Below are 16409 nucleotides of genomic sequence, written 5' to 3' on the forward strand. Positions count from 1 at the left end.
CACATTTTAAAATATGTCAGACTTGATTTTAATTAGTTGCTTGCTCCTGGCTGACTCCGTTGTTCAGGGGACGAAAGACCTGTGATTATTATTTTGAACATTGCAGATCAACAAAGGCTGGGTTTAGAACAGGCAGATTACTCTGACACTTTCATAGTAATCTTATCCCCAAGTGCATCAAAGAGTTCTGTACAAGTTAATGAATTGATTTTGAAGATTCTATTCCATTCAATAAAAGAAATAGTTCATTGAAAATTAAATGCATTCAAGTAAAATTCACCAGAAAACACAAGTATTTTATTATCCACAATTGTTCATTCATAACTACAAAGCATGAGAGTTTAGAGAAGTTAGAGAACTAGCATATATAAAATGCATTTGTTGTAAAAATATTATGTATACACACACACTTGAACATGAATTTGACATGGATTCTTAAAAATTTCTAATAAAGTTAAAGAATTAAATTATATAATTATAATTAGTAATTAAAATAATAACTAAATTAAAGAAATCTGATGAATTAAGTTTAATTCTAATAAACTTTATTTTTATAAACCTGATGATGACTGCTGCTATGATTATCACAGAACCTCGTGGCACTATACGTATAATTCAGGGAAAGTCGTTTTGCAGATTGACTGGTCAGTTTGAAAATTTGCAAGTGAGACCTGCCAAGTTAGGAAAAGTTAAAATCCTTCAAGTTAGTTTCAAAGAAAACACTTTTATTTAGCAAAATAGCAGTGAATTCACCAACTAAAATCTGGTGCAATAGCCTCAGTGAACAAAGCAGAGTAGCCCTTTCATGAATTGTATTACTGCACATACTTCTATTCCAAAAGTAAATCTTTTGTTTCTAAAAGTAAAACCTGTTCATTTATTCAACAAATATTTATCGAGTACTCAGTCTAGGCCAGGCACTGTGTGAAGCTCCGGGGATACAACGTGAGGAAACAGACACTCCTTGTCCTCAAAGAGATCGCAGTCTAGTTGGGGAGACAGATATTGATCAATATCTGTCACATCAGTATAATTCCAATTCTGACTAATGTTTTGAAGAAGCGACATTTAAACTATCACCTGAAAGATGGATGAGTTGGCCAAATGAAGGGACCGGAAAGAAAACCACAGTTGGTTTCCAAAACAAACAAACAACAACAACAACATTTACAAAGTTTCCTGAGGAAAATTTGGCTGGTCAAGATGAGCAAGACTGAGGATATGGCTAGAATTCCAAGATGGGGAGAGAGACTGGAGATGAAACAGGAGGAGCCACCAGCGGCCATTGTTCAGGGCCCTATAGGGCAGTTCAGGATTTTTATTTTTGTCCTAAAAGCACCGAGAGATGATTGAAGCATTCTGAGTAGAAGATTAATGTGAATTCATAAGTCAAGGTCAGCACACTGAGGGTGACAGAACTCCTAAATCTTTTCCTTTCATTCTTTTCAAAGCCAGTTCTCAAAGCCAGCACATCAGAAGACTTCTGATTCCCACATCTCTCTCCTCTTTTTGCTTCCTTGGAGAGCGATTTCTGATTCCTGTAGACTTGCCTGTTTCTCTTCTAAGAAACCTGCACTCTGTTTGAAGATGCCTTCCCTCGAGAGTTGCACATTCTGGAGAAGGGCATTGAGGCTTTAAGTACCAAGTTTTTGTTCTGGACCTGCTCTTTTACCATTCATTTAGAATCTATGATGGGAATAGCATACTTGGATGTTACTATGTGCCCAGGAACAAAGTCCTTCCAAGGGTATTTCCCCCAAAAGCCTCATCACCAGTCTTGCCCTGACAGCACCAGGACATCTCCCACTCCCCACCCTCTTTCTGTCTTTAATTGGAATTGTGAAAGTTGGAAAGAAATCCAGCAGGCTCACTTTTACATCACAACTCTATCATGGCTGGGTATTGCTCAGAATTGCCTGCTGTCTTGCTTCTTTGAGACTCTGTAGCTCCTGGAGAGGGCATTGTATAGGCTGTCACTCAGTGGCTATTCAGTACAATACCGCTCATAGAGAGCTAGGCACTCATCTAAGCACTTTACATGCTCTACCTGTTTTAATCTTCATTATCATACCTATTTAATAGATGGTGAAACTGAGGCTTGCAGTCTTAATTGACTTGCTTATATTAAATGCTGGTGCTGAGACTTGAGTAGAAATAGTCTGGCTCAAGATTAGAGACCAGATTAGATAAATATTTAAATATTTATCTTGAAATGATTCTCCTGGTATCAGTGAGGTCTCACAAGTAAACACTATAAATCCACCATCTGATGAAAAAGAGAGATTAAGAGAAAGGGTGGCATTTATAAGACAACATTGCCATGTTTGTATCATCACATTTTTCTATACCAAAGCAGATCATTCCATAAATAGATACTAAAATATTAATATACAAATTAGAAGGCAATTTAACAATCTCTTCATATTACATAACTTTACTTAAAATGTTTTTCTTCATAATGTTAGTGAACATTATTTAAATTTCTGCTAGTCACTTTTTGTCTTTAAAAGCGAATACAAAATGAAGGAAGGTAAGAAGGTAGGAAGGAAGGAAGGAAGGAAGGAAGGAAGGAAGGAAGGAAGGAAAGAAGGAAGGAAGAATGAAGGTTTCTTAGGGTCTCATAGCAATCTGAGAACTTTCAAAGGGAGACAATGAGCTCTTTATATATGAAGAGATACAAGTTTCAGTGTCATTAGATGGTACACTTTGTATGGAATTAATATTAGATGCTTCTTTGCGTGGGAAATCAAGGAACTCTTCTTTAATTGGACAAAATCAATGATGAAGCTTTAAGTGCGTGGAGAATGAAGCTCTCACACCACAGGCTGTCCAAGGGGGTTCTTACCAATCTGGCCAAAACACCTTCCTGTTCCTCCACTAGTCCAATCGCTCCTCCTACTGTCCCCATACCTCCATGGCGCCTACTCTCTGGTCACTTTTTCTTTCCTAATCGCATCATCTCTTTCATGCCCGTATGCTTTTATTTAAAACCACTTTATTGAGGTCCGATTGACATAAAAAGTTGTACATATTTAACGTATACAACTCCATGAGTTTGGGGATAAGTTTATACTGGGAAAGCACCACCACCATCAAGGTCATATCACCTCCCAAAGTTTTTTTCCTGCCTATTTAATCATTTTTATTATTTTTTATGTGTGTATGGTAAGAACACTTAACATAGGATCTGCCCTCTTAGTCAATTTTAGTATACAGTATTGTGAGGAGGACATTATGCTAAGTGAAATAATATAGACACAGAAAGACAAATACTGTGTGATATCACTTATATAAGGAATCAAAAATAGATTCATAGAAGCAAAGAATAGAATAGTGGTTGCCAGAGACTGAATAGGGAAAGAAATGAGAAGGGGATTGCAAAAACCACAATTACTTTTGTACCCACCTAATATAGCCCATATGCTTTTGCATATGCTGTTCCATTTTCTTGAAATAACTTCCTTCCTCTTTATCTAAAGAGCCATGACCAAGCTCATATTTTACCTGTCTTGGGATGTGTTCCTTAAATTCCTCCTTAATTTCTCCTAAGTGTAATACATTATTTCACCTACTATGCTCCCATAGAATCCTGTGCCCATGACCATTGTGCCATATTGTATTGTCATGACTGGTTCAAATCCATTGAGGTTGTTAGTTCCATAAATGTGTTGTTTTGCTTTTGGGTTCCAGAGATCGTGGTAGGTACAGGGGATGTATTGATGACTATGATATGATTTTTGTTTTATATGAACTGTATGCACTGATAGAAATAGGCATGGAAATGGATAATGTCAACGCTATGTGAATACACAGTCATAGGACTACGCTTAAGAAATGTAACTCATAAAGAAAAGGGTTCATCAACCAGATTTGGACAGGAGGGATTTAGGTAATTCCTGAGCCAAATCGGGAAGGGCAAGCAGAAATTAGTCAGACCAAGAACAGTATTAAAGAAGGAATAGTATTTCATATAGAGGAAAGGCCTGGAAAAGTACTGAGGCATGAAACCACAGGGTGTCTGGGGGGGGGGGAGGGAAAACAGAAGCATTTCAGTATTACTAGAGAACAAATGAGCACGTAGGAAGTAGCAACAAATGAGGGTGTGTGTGGCAGACGGTGTGAGGAAGGTATGGAGGGTCTCATCTGCACTGCTGAACAGCTAGGTGTATCCTGTAAGTGAGAGAAGACTTTGTGGTTATTCGTGTAGCAGAATAATGCACTCAGCTGAGAGAAGGATCGTTCTGACTGTAGTGTAGGAAAAGCACAAAAAGGAGTGTGGGGGCAGGGCTGTGACACCGTCTCTCTGAGAGAGATGAAGGGCGTCTGAACTTGAGGATGGCTCTAGGGAGCTATAACTAAAACACTGTCTGCCACGAGTATGCAATAATACATCTTTGTTGAATGAATGAATGAATGATTTTTTTGAATTAAAGTTTAACCATTTTGTCTTATACCAAGAAAATTGTTATGTTGAGCCAATATTTTTTACCACTAGAGTAGGTTTTTCAGTTCACTTTAATTATGTATCTGTCCAACACGAAGTATGGTTGGAAATTGTCAATTAGCTATAAATCATGCATTCTCAGTGTCAATATTGCCCCAATGGGGTCAAAAATGGGGAGGGCAAATAAAATAATTACTCTTTTTATATACAGCAAAGATATGCAAATAATACATAAATAGATATGTAGTCTATCTGTGGTATTAAATTTTCATGGAAGATGAGGATGCATGGAAAAATATTTTAAAAGGCTCAATGGGGGGGATAATCATGAATAAAGTTTTAAAAATGCTTCTCTAAATAATTATAGTAACTTGAGTAGCATTTGCTAGTTTTAATCCAGTATATTGATTCTATTTGTTTAACATAATTCTACTTAAGACTGTCTGAGTATTTGACATTCAATTTGTCATTATTGCTTGTTTTGTCTTAGGTTTCATATTAACTTTAGGAAAGTATATCTTAAACAGAAGAATAGAACTGTTCCCATTACTCAAATAAATTACATTTTAAATGTAAACATATTTCATGTGAAGACTACAAGCTATTCCTAAAGGATGTTTCATCAATCCTCAAAGCAATTTATTTTATAGAGAAACAGAGAAGAATACTCTTGTGTTCTCCTAACATCTCTCCATGGGGATAACAATTAATTGTTCTAATTTCAGGCCCATGAATTCTAATCTTAGAGTAGGAGAGGTCATCTGAGGAGCAGTTTCTATGATGATCACAGTTCTAAGATGGGGATTTGTTTGCTCAGGAATCTTCCATGACCTAGTACCTTGGTACCTCGGGATCCGGTGAACCAGCTACTGGGTGAAGAATCAACACTGGCCTCAGCATTATTCTTATCCACTCTACCTCATTCTTCTCACCTGAGTTCAAATATATCTGTTGAACAACCATTCTATCCGTTACTCTTTTCAAAGAGTGTCTGCCTTTTCTAAAACACCAGGGTTTGCTACCTTCACAACAGGAATATACCATCTGCTCTAGCCAGTCCAGAAGAAAAAGTAATGGAATTCAAACCTGAATGGCTGCACACACATTGCCACAGCATCTGTCTTTCTAATGAACTTGAATAGACTTGTATCTGTGCTCTAGGGATCCAGATTTTTCATTTTAAGACAGAATTCTCTTCTGAAACTGTTGCTATGAAGACCAAATTACTCCACTTGCCAGTCTATTTTCTGAAGGCATCGGGCACTTCATATCCTATGGACTTTTAGAAGTGACTGGATCCTCCTCTCTCGGTGTCTAATGGAAAATTGTATATCTGGAAAAACATGGATCAGCATTTTTAAGGTTCTACTCATAGGATGAAGTAGTTCAAGGCAGTTGACCCAGTTTTGCCTTAGATGGGTTGAGTTTGTTTAGACTAGATATACTTTCTGAGACTGGAGATATGCACACATATTACATTCCATGCTTTAGTCTCATGAACACAAAAGAACATGACTCCTTTTTTCCCCTTGATTTTCATGACACTATATGCTCCTGATTCTCTTCCTACTTCTATGCCTACTTCTCTTTTGTATTGAATCAACTTTTCTACCCGTCCATTAAATGTACTGATCTTCTCTTTTCTTCCCCCTCTTCAAAATCTTCCCAGATAATTTTATCCATGCTCATCGCTCTAAAGAGTCTCTCTATGGGATGGCTCCTGACCAGCTCTGTGTCCTGATTATCAAACGTGTCCTTAACCACCAACTGAGATCTCAACTTGTGTATCCCAAAGTCACCTCAAAATCAACAAGTCTCAGACTGAATTTCATGAATGATGTTTACCTGCCAGAATACTGCTAGAAATCTAGGCATCATTCATGGTCTCTATCTCTCTTTCCATCTATATCCAATCCCACCCCAATCAAATGTTGTCATTTTATCTCTTCAGTTTCTTTCAACTATATCACTACCACTGCAATTTAAGATACTAGTGTCTTTAGTCCGGATTGCTTCAACAGTTCCCTAATTGTCATTCCTGCCCACAGTCTTCCTCTCTCCCACTCATTTTTCCACACTGAAAGCAATTAATCTCTCCAAATTACAAATCATAGTATATTATTTCCCTGGTTAACAGCATTCAGTTGTTTTCATTTCTGAAAGCCCTCTATTGTTGCATCCTGCACGACAAAAGTTGTGGGAAGCGAGGAGGGCTGCCAGCACAGGGTTAAGAAATACAGTAGCCAAGAATAAAGTGCAAGTGGGGCCAATTGACTCGAGCCTCAAAGGACTGAGCCCCGAATCGGGCCAATGGATAGCTTTTATTGATTAACAAATGAGGAAGTAGAGCTTGTTAATCTCAAGATCTGTGAATCTCACACATTATACTAGGAAACTGATTCAAACAAATCACCCTTGCCTGCAAGTGGCTGGAACGTAAGTCTCAGGATGTATGTACCTCCTCCAAGGGACAAAACCTTTATGCATATAAATAGATGGAAAACTGACATTATCACATCATTGAATCTCTTCCCAAGCAGGATGTGGGAAGGAATGTAGCCACAGAGGCAGAAGCTCTCCTTAGCAAGGGAATGATGGGGGGCTGTGCTCACCTCTATCAACCTTGTGAGTTCTCCAGATGGCCCCCATGTGACTGCGCTTGGCTTAGGTTGTTCGTTCCTTTGAGGACTCTTACCCGTCATTGACTAACCAGCCATCCTTTGGGGCCAAACAGGGAGACATAGGTGCAAGCAGAAAGGTGAAGCAAAGTCCATGAAAGGTACCGTCTCACAGACTCTCCTTTCTTTAGGGGCAGGAACGAGGGGACAGATGGGTAGGCTGCTGCATGTCCACACTGTATCATCTGTTTTTTTCTTATCTCTTCAACATTTTTAAGACTTCCTTATATTTTGTGATATAACTTCTTTGAGAGTCCTAACCACATCATTCTTTCTCCACCCCCCCTTGCTCTTTTTCCCTCTCCATCTCATCCAAGAATTTAATGTTTACATGTGTTTCCTCCCACTTTCTTTGTTACTGTACTATCACCTCTCAGGTCCCAGTTTGCTTATCCCTTTGTCATGGAATCTTTTCCTGCTTCCTCAAGTCACAGATTTCACTCCAGAGTGCTGTCTTAGAACATTCCATGTCATTATTAAGATCACCTGTATTAGTGGGTTTGCATCTCTACTCCTAAGCACACACCATACTTCTGTCAATGAAGAAATGGTATTTCCTCTTCCTGAAAATTCATGACATCATCCTCCATCCCCAATTCTCCCCTTTACTCAGGCAAATCTTCCTAATGGCTCCACATGCAGGGAGCATTCTTCTGAAAAGTTTTCCCTGACTTCCCAGGCTAGGCTAGGTGACTGTCCTCTGCTGCCATGGTAATGAATCATCTTCTATAATGAAAGTCAGATCACTCCACTCTTCTGCTCGAGGTCTTCCAAAGACTCCCCATTTCACTCAGAGTAAACCTCAAAAAAAGAGTAATATTCTGCAGGGCCCTGCAAGGTCTGCCCCTTTCTTCATTATGTCTCTGACTTCATCTCTTACTCCTCTCCCCTTTCTCCGAGCTTCGGCATACTCCCACGTTAGGGCCATGGCAGTAGCTGAAACGCTTTCCCTAGAAGTTCGTATGACCAACTTCCTTGTCTCCCTCTAACCTTTGCACTAATGTCCCCTCACCAATGAAACCTACTAAACCACCCTATTTTAAGTTGCAATTTGCCCCATTCCTCTCTGCACGCTGCTATCCTCCTTTTTTGGCTCCATTTTTATAGCACTTATTCCCTCCTATAAAGTGATATAATTTATTTATGATTATTTTTAATGACTGTCTCTCCTCATTAGAATGTAAGCCCCACAAGGGTGAATATTTTTATCGGTTTTGTTCACTCAAGTTTTTCCAAGTGCCTTCAGTGGAATATAATAGGTGTTCTGTAAATGTGTTTAAAGGAATGGGCTCTGGTTGTACAATATTAAAATTTTCTTCCTTTTCCAACTGCCCACCACCAAATTGTGAACTCTTTGGATGCAGGGATTTGTCTATTGTCAAGCTATGTCTATTTACAACATCTAGCACATTTCCTGAAAATAGTAGGTTTTTAATAAATGTCTGCTAAGTGCATGTATTACCACCCCATAGCTTTGCAGAGTTTGCAGTCACACCATGCCAGACCCGAATACAGGTGTGAGAATGGTATTGTCTTTGTGGCGAAGTTTCACTCTAAACTCTCCCAGCATCTGAGATCTCCAAAGACGCAGAGACTAGCATAGACCAATATGGTGAATACTTCTCCTGTAGAGTCTCTGCAGAGGTTGAGAATTTACCGTTGTACATTTGGCCTTATTCCTCCATTCTATAATTGGGGCATTTATTTTAGTAAAGTAGAAAACTAAAGGGAAGCCTGGGAATTGTGAGCTTGAAAAATCATATCTTGCCCTTTGTGACTTCTCTTTTTCTTTCCTTTCTCAGAGCTCTTCCTGCCATGATGCAGTGGGTCCGCACTCAGAAGCCAGGAGAGAGTGGCATTAATATTGTCACTGCTGATTTTGTAGAACTTGGTGATTTCATCAGCACTGTCATAAAGCTCAACTATGTCTTTGATGAAGGAGAAGCTAACACTTGATAGCACCATGTTGAGCATCCATGAGTAAGATGGGGAAGACTCAATGTATTAGGCATATGATCTATAAACATTCTGATTTTCCTATTCCACTGAGTCTCTGCGGGGATTAGGGCTGGTAGTGGGTGGGAAAAGGGGGAATCCATTTCTTGAGTGATTACTATCATAGTCTGCATTAGTATAAATATTTCATTTCCCTTTGATGAGTAAAATCTACTTCTAGTGTTAGAGATTTAAAAAAAGACCAGAGAATTTTGTTTTTCAAAATCAGTTCTTGTAACGTATAACTCATGAGTGTTTATTTGATTGTGTTTCTGATTTCAACTTAGGGCTCCTACATTCTCCATATCCTCTAACTGAAACTTTCTGTTCCCTCTCTTGCTTGCTCTTTTTAATCAGATACTGTATGGGACTCAAAACAATTGAATGCCCAACAGAATGTTTATTACATTGTTGTACTGAAATTCATTTGTTGTGTGAGACTTAGTATAATAGTCTATAGTTATCTGCTACTGGGCAGTCACCGCTAAATTTTGTCATAGAAAATATGTATCAAATCAGTTTCCCTGTATCAGTAATATTGGAGGACATAATCAGTGGTTTTGTGTTATAATAGTGTTTCACAGTATTTCTATTTAAGGCAGCTAGAAATATAGAGTAAGTACTTCTTTGGAAGAACTATTAGTGCCAACTCCATAGTGAAAAATGGGGGACGGGGAAGAGATGGTTGCTATTTTAATTCAGGAGTCTCTTAAATCATATTGCCCTGCAAATGCCCAGTAAATAAAAAATGATAAATGGTAAGTGTGTTAAAATCAGAGAACTCTGAAAAGAGCACTTACAAAAACTCTCCTAACAATTCTCTTGATCAAAAACCGAAAGGAAGAAAAGAGAGAATGAAAGATTGTGCAAGCTTTCCTCTCAAATTAGGATTTCCAAATATGTCATTCTAAATCCCAGATTTTGAGGAACAGACACGTATTTCAAGAAGCTTTAATTCAGGTGTTTTACTTGAAGTTGAAGAAGGAAGAAAGATGGCAGGAGTCAGAGCAATGTTTTTGAAACTATGTCCAGGAAATATCAAGGATCCATGAACCTTCTTGAAAAGATTCTTAAATACATGTAATCTGATTAGATTTACTGAAAATGGGCACTGACTCATCTCTTCTGGGTTCCTTCCTACCCTAGGGTCGAGAATGAGGCAGAGGCAAAAGTTTCTGTGGTCCAACATTTGATAGTCTGGGTCAACAGGGAAGAAAAATGATAATGCAACTTTGAGTATTGCTTCCTCCTTGTTGTCTTGGTGACAGCTGACAATTTAAAAATAATCTCAAAGAGCACAATAACCCTTACTCATTTGCTTCAAGGAATAATGTGAGGCATATATAAAAATCTGTAAAATTTGCTGAAATTCTTATGATTATGAGTTATTTTACCTTCATGTTTAGAAATAACCATACCTCAATAGTTTCTTGGGAAAACAGTAAAATGCACCCATAAAGAAACAAAAGCATGGCCTCAGCTTTTAGTTAATCTAAATGTAAGACATGTGGTTAAATCTCTTAGACTTAGGTAAGGGAGTTTATTCAAGATTATGTAAGTCAAGATTATAAATAATCAGGAGTTAATTATAAGATTATTAATACTAATTATCAGAAAATAGTATTTAGTAGCAACTGCAAGGAGGGAAGAGAAATTGTTTATACTGAAGAGAATGTTTATGAAAAGTGTGTAGGTATGTGTGGTAGACCAAGCAGTGTGCATATATACATACAACAGATATTTTCCACCTTCTGATTGTGTGTATATGTCTCGCCATACACAAAATACCAATATATACCCACTCCTGTGCAGGCTGACAGATACAAATACACACAAACACACAGAGACATGGATAGACATTCTTCTTTTCAAGTGAAAACATTGATACTATTAAATAATTTAATTTTAAGACTTAAACCCTGTACAGTGTATGAAAAAGAGTGATAAGACATTTGAAAGTAGAGTAGCTGATCATATTATTTTTGTAAAAATGACCTAGCTTAGGACTAAATTATTTACAAGTATAGTTTTCGTTCTGCTTTGCAGTGCTTTTGTCTTTCTATCTCTTTCACCTGTTCTTATGTGCAATTGAATATGAATCCTTTTTAAAGGGTTGTGGATTATTAAAATTTATGTCCTGTAAATTTGCTTTTTGGGCAGATTTTCTTTCTGACTACTCATTACTCATTCCTCAGGAGGATCTTTAGCCAAGCACACTTGAAGTGACACAAGGATTTAACGTATAAATATAATAGAAGACAGATCTTTCAACATATTAATGAAAAATTAATATAGAGATAACTATGTTGTATTTTCTTGAACTTAGATGCTTTCTTATAAAGTTTGCTTAGAATTAGCTTTGCCATATTTATCATTGGGTGCTGGAAGAAAAACAAACAGGCTGAAGGATTAGACAAATTGTGCAATTTCTTAACTGGAGAAAGCTTTCCATTGTTATTAATGATATGCACACAGAAACCTTGTTTGACAACAGGTACTTTTGAGCCAATGTTATTGTTATCAGGTGGACATACAGTACCTATGTAGTGGGCCCTAAGAGTAAATGGACTTGCCTTAATTTCTAAAGGAGAGAGTAGGTAGATGTGAACTGTGGGTCTTCCAGCTGGAGAGTTCAGTAGGAGGGATTCTTTTGAAAGGCGGATAGAGAGAAGGTGCCTTTGGCTGTCTTCTGTTCATTGGACCTGCCCTGGAGTGCACTTAGGGAGCAGGCTGTGAGCCTTAAATAAACAGGTGGGGGAGAGGACTAGTGATATGCAGTCAGAGCGTAGCCTCAGCTGATGGGTCTTTGTCTGAGCTGGGCATTGTCTTTCCAGAGAGCTAGGAACACAAGGGCTACAAACAGGCCCCAAGATGGTAGGCGATACATCTTGGTGCACTTTCTGTTTTGCTTGTTTCTTCAGACTTTATGTCACAAATTCTGCAAGGCAAAAAACAGAAACAAAATCCAACTTTTACCTAATCTACAGCAGGAAGTCAAAGGAGTGGATGGGATGAGGGAAAATATGCAAAGTTTTATTTTTTTTGGTTTGCTTTCCTGTCTGTAATTTTGAAGGACCAAAAAGGAATGTTCCTGCCATTATCATGTATGTCTCCCTTGTTAGTACACAATCATATGAATGCAGAGAATGAGGAGGCATCTTTTAAAAGCCTTAGGATATTCTGTATGATGACCTCAATATTCACTTTCAGCCATACTAGGAAAAGTCACTTTTCATGGAGCGCCACCTAACAGTGAATGTATTAGTGCATAAAGTGTCTGGCATGTATGCACCTATGTGTCTACAAACATGCAAACACACACACACACACATATGCACATACACACACATAGCACGCACGTCTCCCACACACACATTATTCAAGTTGAAATTGCACTCTAATCACTCAGTCTAATTCTACTGTCATTTTAATTTTTAAAATCAATATCTGCCACAATAGTAGAAATAAACATAATTCAAATATTTAAACATTTAAGAGGCAAAAAATCACTAGAAAAATCAATGAAAACCATCATAAATAAGAAATGTCTAGAAGTAATAGTCTAACTACATTGTCAATGACACTTCATGCTGGAGAATCAAAGATGGACTTGAATATAAATTACAAACAAACAACCTCTCATCTCCACTTAAAGTTATTTTAAGTTCTTTGAGGTTCTGATGTCTTTTAGCCAGGGTTACTTGTTCAGGTTCTACCCTGGTCGGATTCTAGTCAGAAAGTTGGAAGTCTCAGGAAATGCATGTTTTCGTGAGTTTTTCAGTTCTACAGTTTTATTGATCCAATGACACAATCTTCTAACTTTTAGTTACTCGTCCAAATGACAGCTCCATAGGTAGAGTGCTCACATTTTGAACTGCTAATAGAAAATAATGCACAGTGTCCCTCAGGATATGCTAAACAAGGTTTTTGCAAGTATTTTATTTTACAGCACTTCAGTCTTTTCAACTAGATTTCAATGACACAATGAAGGGTGTAAATGCTATTTTTGCCATAACTTATTGGTGGCTCCTGTGTTCCATGCAGTTTTAAATAATGCTCTAAATTGTTGTTTTCTCAATGGCAATGATAAAATATTCTGTAGAATTTGTAAAATGTGTTGATTGAGTATGTTGAAAATTGTGTAATTTCCATTTCATTTGTAAGACTATTTTATAGGTATTAGTTCTAAATGTGTATTTGTATGACTCAAAAGTATGTACTTGTATATGGTATATGTGTGTAAGCATATTGTATCTTATGAAAAAAAAAATCAAACTTATCCTAAAGAAAAAGGGCACATTATGACCAGCCTTAATTCATTAATTCATTGCCTTTTTTTTTTTTTTTGCAATTTGGGATTAAAATTTAAAGAGAAATTATGTCTTTGTTAAAAATGATCTTTAAAAACATCATATGAGGAATGTGCTTTAGAACTTATCTGAGTTCCCACAAAGAGGAAACAATAGTTCAGCTTGTGGAGCTTCCCATGCTTCTCCAAAGTTCCAAAGGTCAATTTGTTAAATTCATTATCAAACAGGGAGATTAAATTCATATTTGTTTCCATCAGCAACAGAACCAGTTCACTTTTAAAACTGTTCTTCCAAACATTATCCCATTTTGCTTATAAGTTTTCCATGAAAGACTGTTTCTCCAAACCATTACTTTTTAAAAATTGGATCTTCTCAACTAAGACAAACTGCCTTGGCTCTGTGAGAGTTGCTAAAGACCCACCAACATTAGGGGGTTCCAGCATGGTTCCCTTCTCAAAAAACAAGCATGCAACACTCTTACACTTTTGTGGTCTGCCTATGTGTAGTCTAGCAATGGAAAGCTCATGAGTAATTTGAGGATCTGCCCAGGGTGTCAGGCTTGAAGCGAAAACTCGGTAATCTTCCTTGGGCCTGGGATCTGGATATGGAATATTAATCAATCTTCCTATTTCCTCTCTTCCTCCATCCTCAATTACTTCTTTTCCATATTTAGGGTTGCCAGACAAAATACAGAACACCAGTGAAGTTCAAGTTTCAGAAAAACAATGAATATTTTTAGTATAAGAATTTCCCAAATATTTCATGAGACATACTAAAAAAATTATTCATTGTTTATCTGAAATTGAATTTAACTGAGTGTCCTGTAATTTTTTTTTTCTAATCTGGCAACCCTCTCCATCCTGCCTCTCTTTTTCAGCTCGGATACCTAAAAGGGGTAAAATCCTGCCTCCTTCCATACCCCCTTTTAAGATACCTCATGTAAATCAATAGTCCAAATACCTTTCGTGAAGGAAAATGTTGATCCATGCCAAGTCCTATAGATGCTTGAAGAAGGACCAATTCAAATATAGATGGAATAATCAAGCAAGTACCTTTATAAGATTAATGCCACCACATTCAAAATTTCACTTCACTGGCCTATTGTGAGGTGCAGAGTCTCCCCCATTATTCCCTTAAGTGATATTCCTCAGTAATTGGGATAACCAAAAACACCCACACAAGAAAAAGGCCCCTGGAAAATGGTAGTACCTTCTAATTCAGTACCAAGGCCTCTTTTAAAATTCAATTTCTTTCAGAGAGGTAACAAAATAATCCTTTACTCTCCCTCATTATTATCTTACCACGAATTATTTTTATTAAATTAGAACTGGTCCCTGATGGAACTGTAGAAAATTTGACATAGAAAGGAACTTTCTTGACTGCCAGAAGAAGACAGAAGAGTCTGAGTTATAGACAAAGCCCTGTCGGTGACGCCTCAAGAGATTGGGTGGTAGTTAGATAGCAGGTAGGGGACAGAATGTGGACACTGACAATGGTAGCAGCTGACAGAGAGACTTGCCAAAGCAAATTATAATAGCCAGCACCTTTTCTGAGGAACTGACAATGCAAGACGTCCCAGAGTAAGAACAGGGAGAGTGAAGGCCAGTTTCCAGGACAGTTAACAGAGAATAAAACCATGGCAGAATTCCTGAATTAGAATTTTCAAATATCGTTATATCCAACAGTGAATCCTTGACATAATCTCAATGTGGGTGGAGTTTGGGAACATTTTTGGTACCTTCCTCCTCTCTTGAAATTCCTGTAAGTGATAAGAAAACCCAAATCCCTTAATATAATGTTTCCATCTCATGGTCCCTCCTTGCACACATTTGTGTTGATTTGCTTCATTTCTAAAGGATGGGAATTTGCAGAGCTGGTGACATTTCTTTCATTAGACACCAGAAATTCACCAGAGGGAGACAGATCTGTGCCTTCTCTTTTTAGGATCTGGTCATTGATAGTTTAATAAATGTGGTGTAAAGAAAATACCTATCTACAGTTCTGTTTAGCAAATGTGAATTTTTTTGATAAGATCGTGTTCATAATGTAAAAATAAGAAAGTTTCTTTGTGAAATGCCTAATAAAGTCCTGCTACCAGTTATCTTTATTTTTTTTTATTTCACATTTATTAGTGCTTCATTATAAGCACAAAAGTGGATCTCTTAAATAGGACATGACTCAAAACATCAGAAAATATAATTCTGTTTAGGAAATATGAGCCATCATATTAGGATTTCCTCTGTGAAACAATAGATTCTCCACCAATAAAGGCAATGCCATGAATGCTTACATCAGAGTTAGGTATCTCTGAAGTCTGATACTCTTAGCTTCTGATATTACCAAAAAGAAAACCAATATCAATATAGCAATGTTTTAGTAACATAGTATATTAATATTAGAAAACACTGTCTTGAGGTTAAAAGCTTAGGGTAAAGAAAATCTACTTTTGCTGAACCTCTGTTATGCCCAATGCATGAAACATTATTTCAAAAGTGAAGTTGCTTTTGTATTTCACCAAATAAAACCTACGTGTTGGGGTTCAAATCATTCTTAAAACAAAGTTTAACCATGGTAATAGTATTATAAAGATAATGCAGGGGGGAAAAAAGATGTGGTCCAAGGTTATCTTTGAGGTTGAACTTGGACATAAGATCACAAAAAGTCTCTGCTTGTTATATATGCTAATAGGTTCATGACATTAGAGGATTTCTATTTATAAAACTGTAATGAGCTCTACATTTATGAACTAGTGTATATCTCCAAATAATATGCCACATTATCATATCTTTGTCCTTAACATAACATTGTTATAGTGTCAGCAGAGTCATTATACACCCATTCAGTCATTCAGCAAACATTTGCCAAATACCTGCTATATGGCCGGCTCCCTGTTAATTAAGCACCACAAAACATTTCTAAAATGTTTTGTAGGGAAATGAATGCAAGTACATCTTTGCTAGTTTCTCACTAGAGTTAATGGGT

The 16409-nt window shown here is 37.2% G+C and overlaps 1 protein-coding gene across 1 annotated transcript in view; it reads left to right on the forward strand.

Annotated features, from left to right (window-relative positions):
- The window catches only part of PLCXD3 (phosphatidylinositol specific phospholipase C X domain containing 3), a 140854-nt gene extending 125326 nt beyond the window's left edge, over window positions 1-15528 (forward strand). Inside the window, exon 3 of the mRNA XM_019748556.2 lies at window positions 8925-15528. Within this exon, the coding sequence (XP_019604115.1) occupies window positions 8925-9078 (154 nt within the window). The 3' untranslated portion in view covers window positions 9079-15528. The remainder of the gene's footprint in view (window positions 1-8924) is intronic.
- The last annotated feature ends 881 nt before the right edge of the window (window positions 15529-16409 follow it).

Source organism: Rhinolophus sinicus, linkage group LG03 (genome assembly GCF_036562045.2).
Source record: "Rhinolophus sinicus isolate RSC01 linkage group LG03, ASM3656204v1, whole genome shotgun sequence".
Lineage (NCBI taxonomy): Eukaryota > Metazoa > Chordata > Mammalia > Chiroptera > Rhinolophidae > Rhinolophus > Rhinolophus sinicus.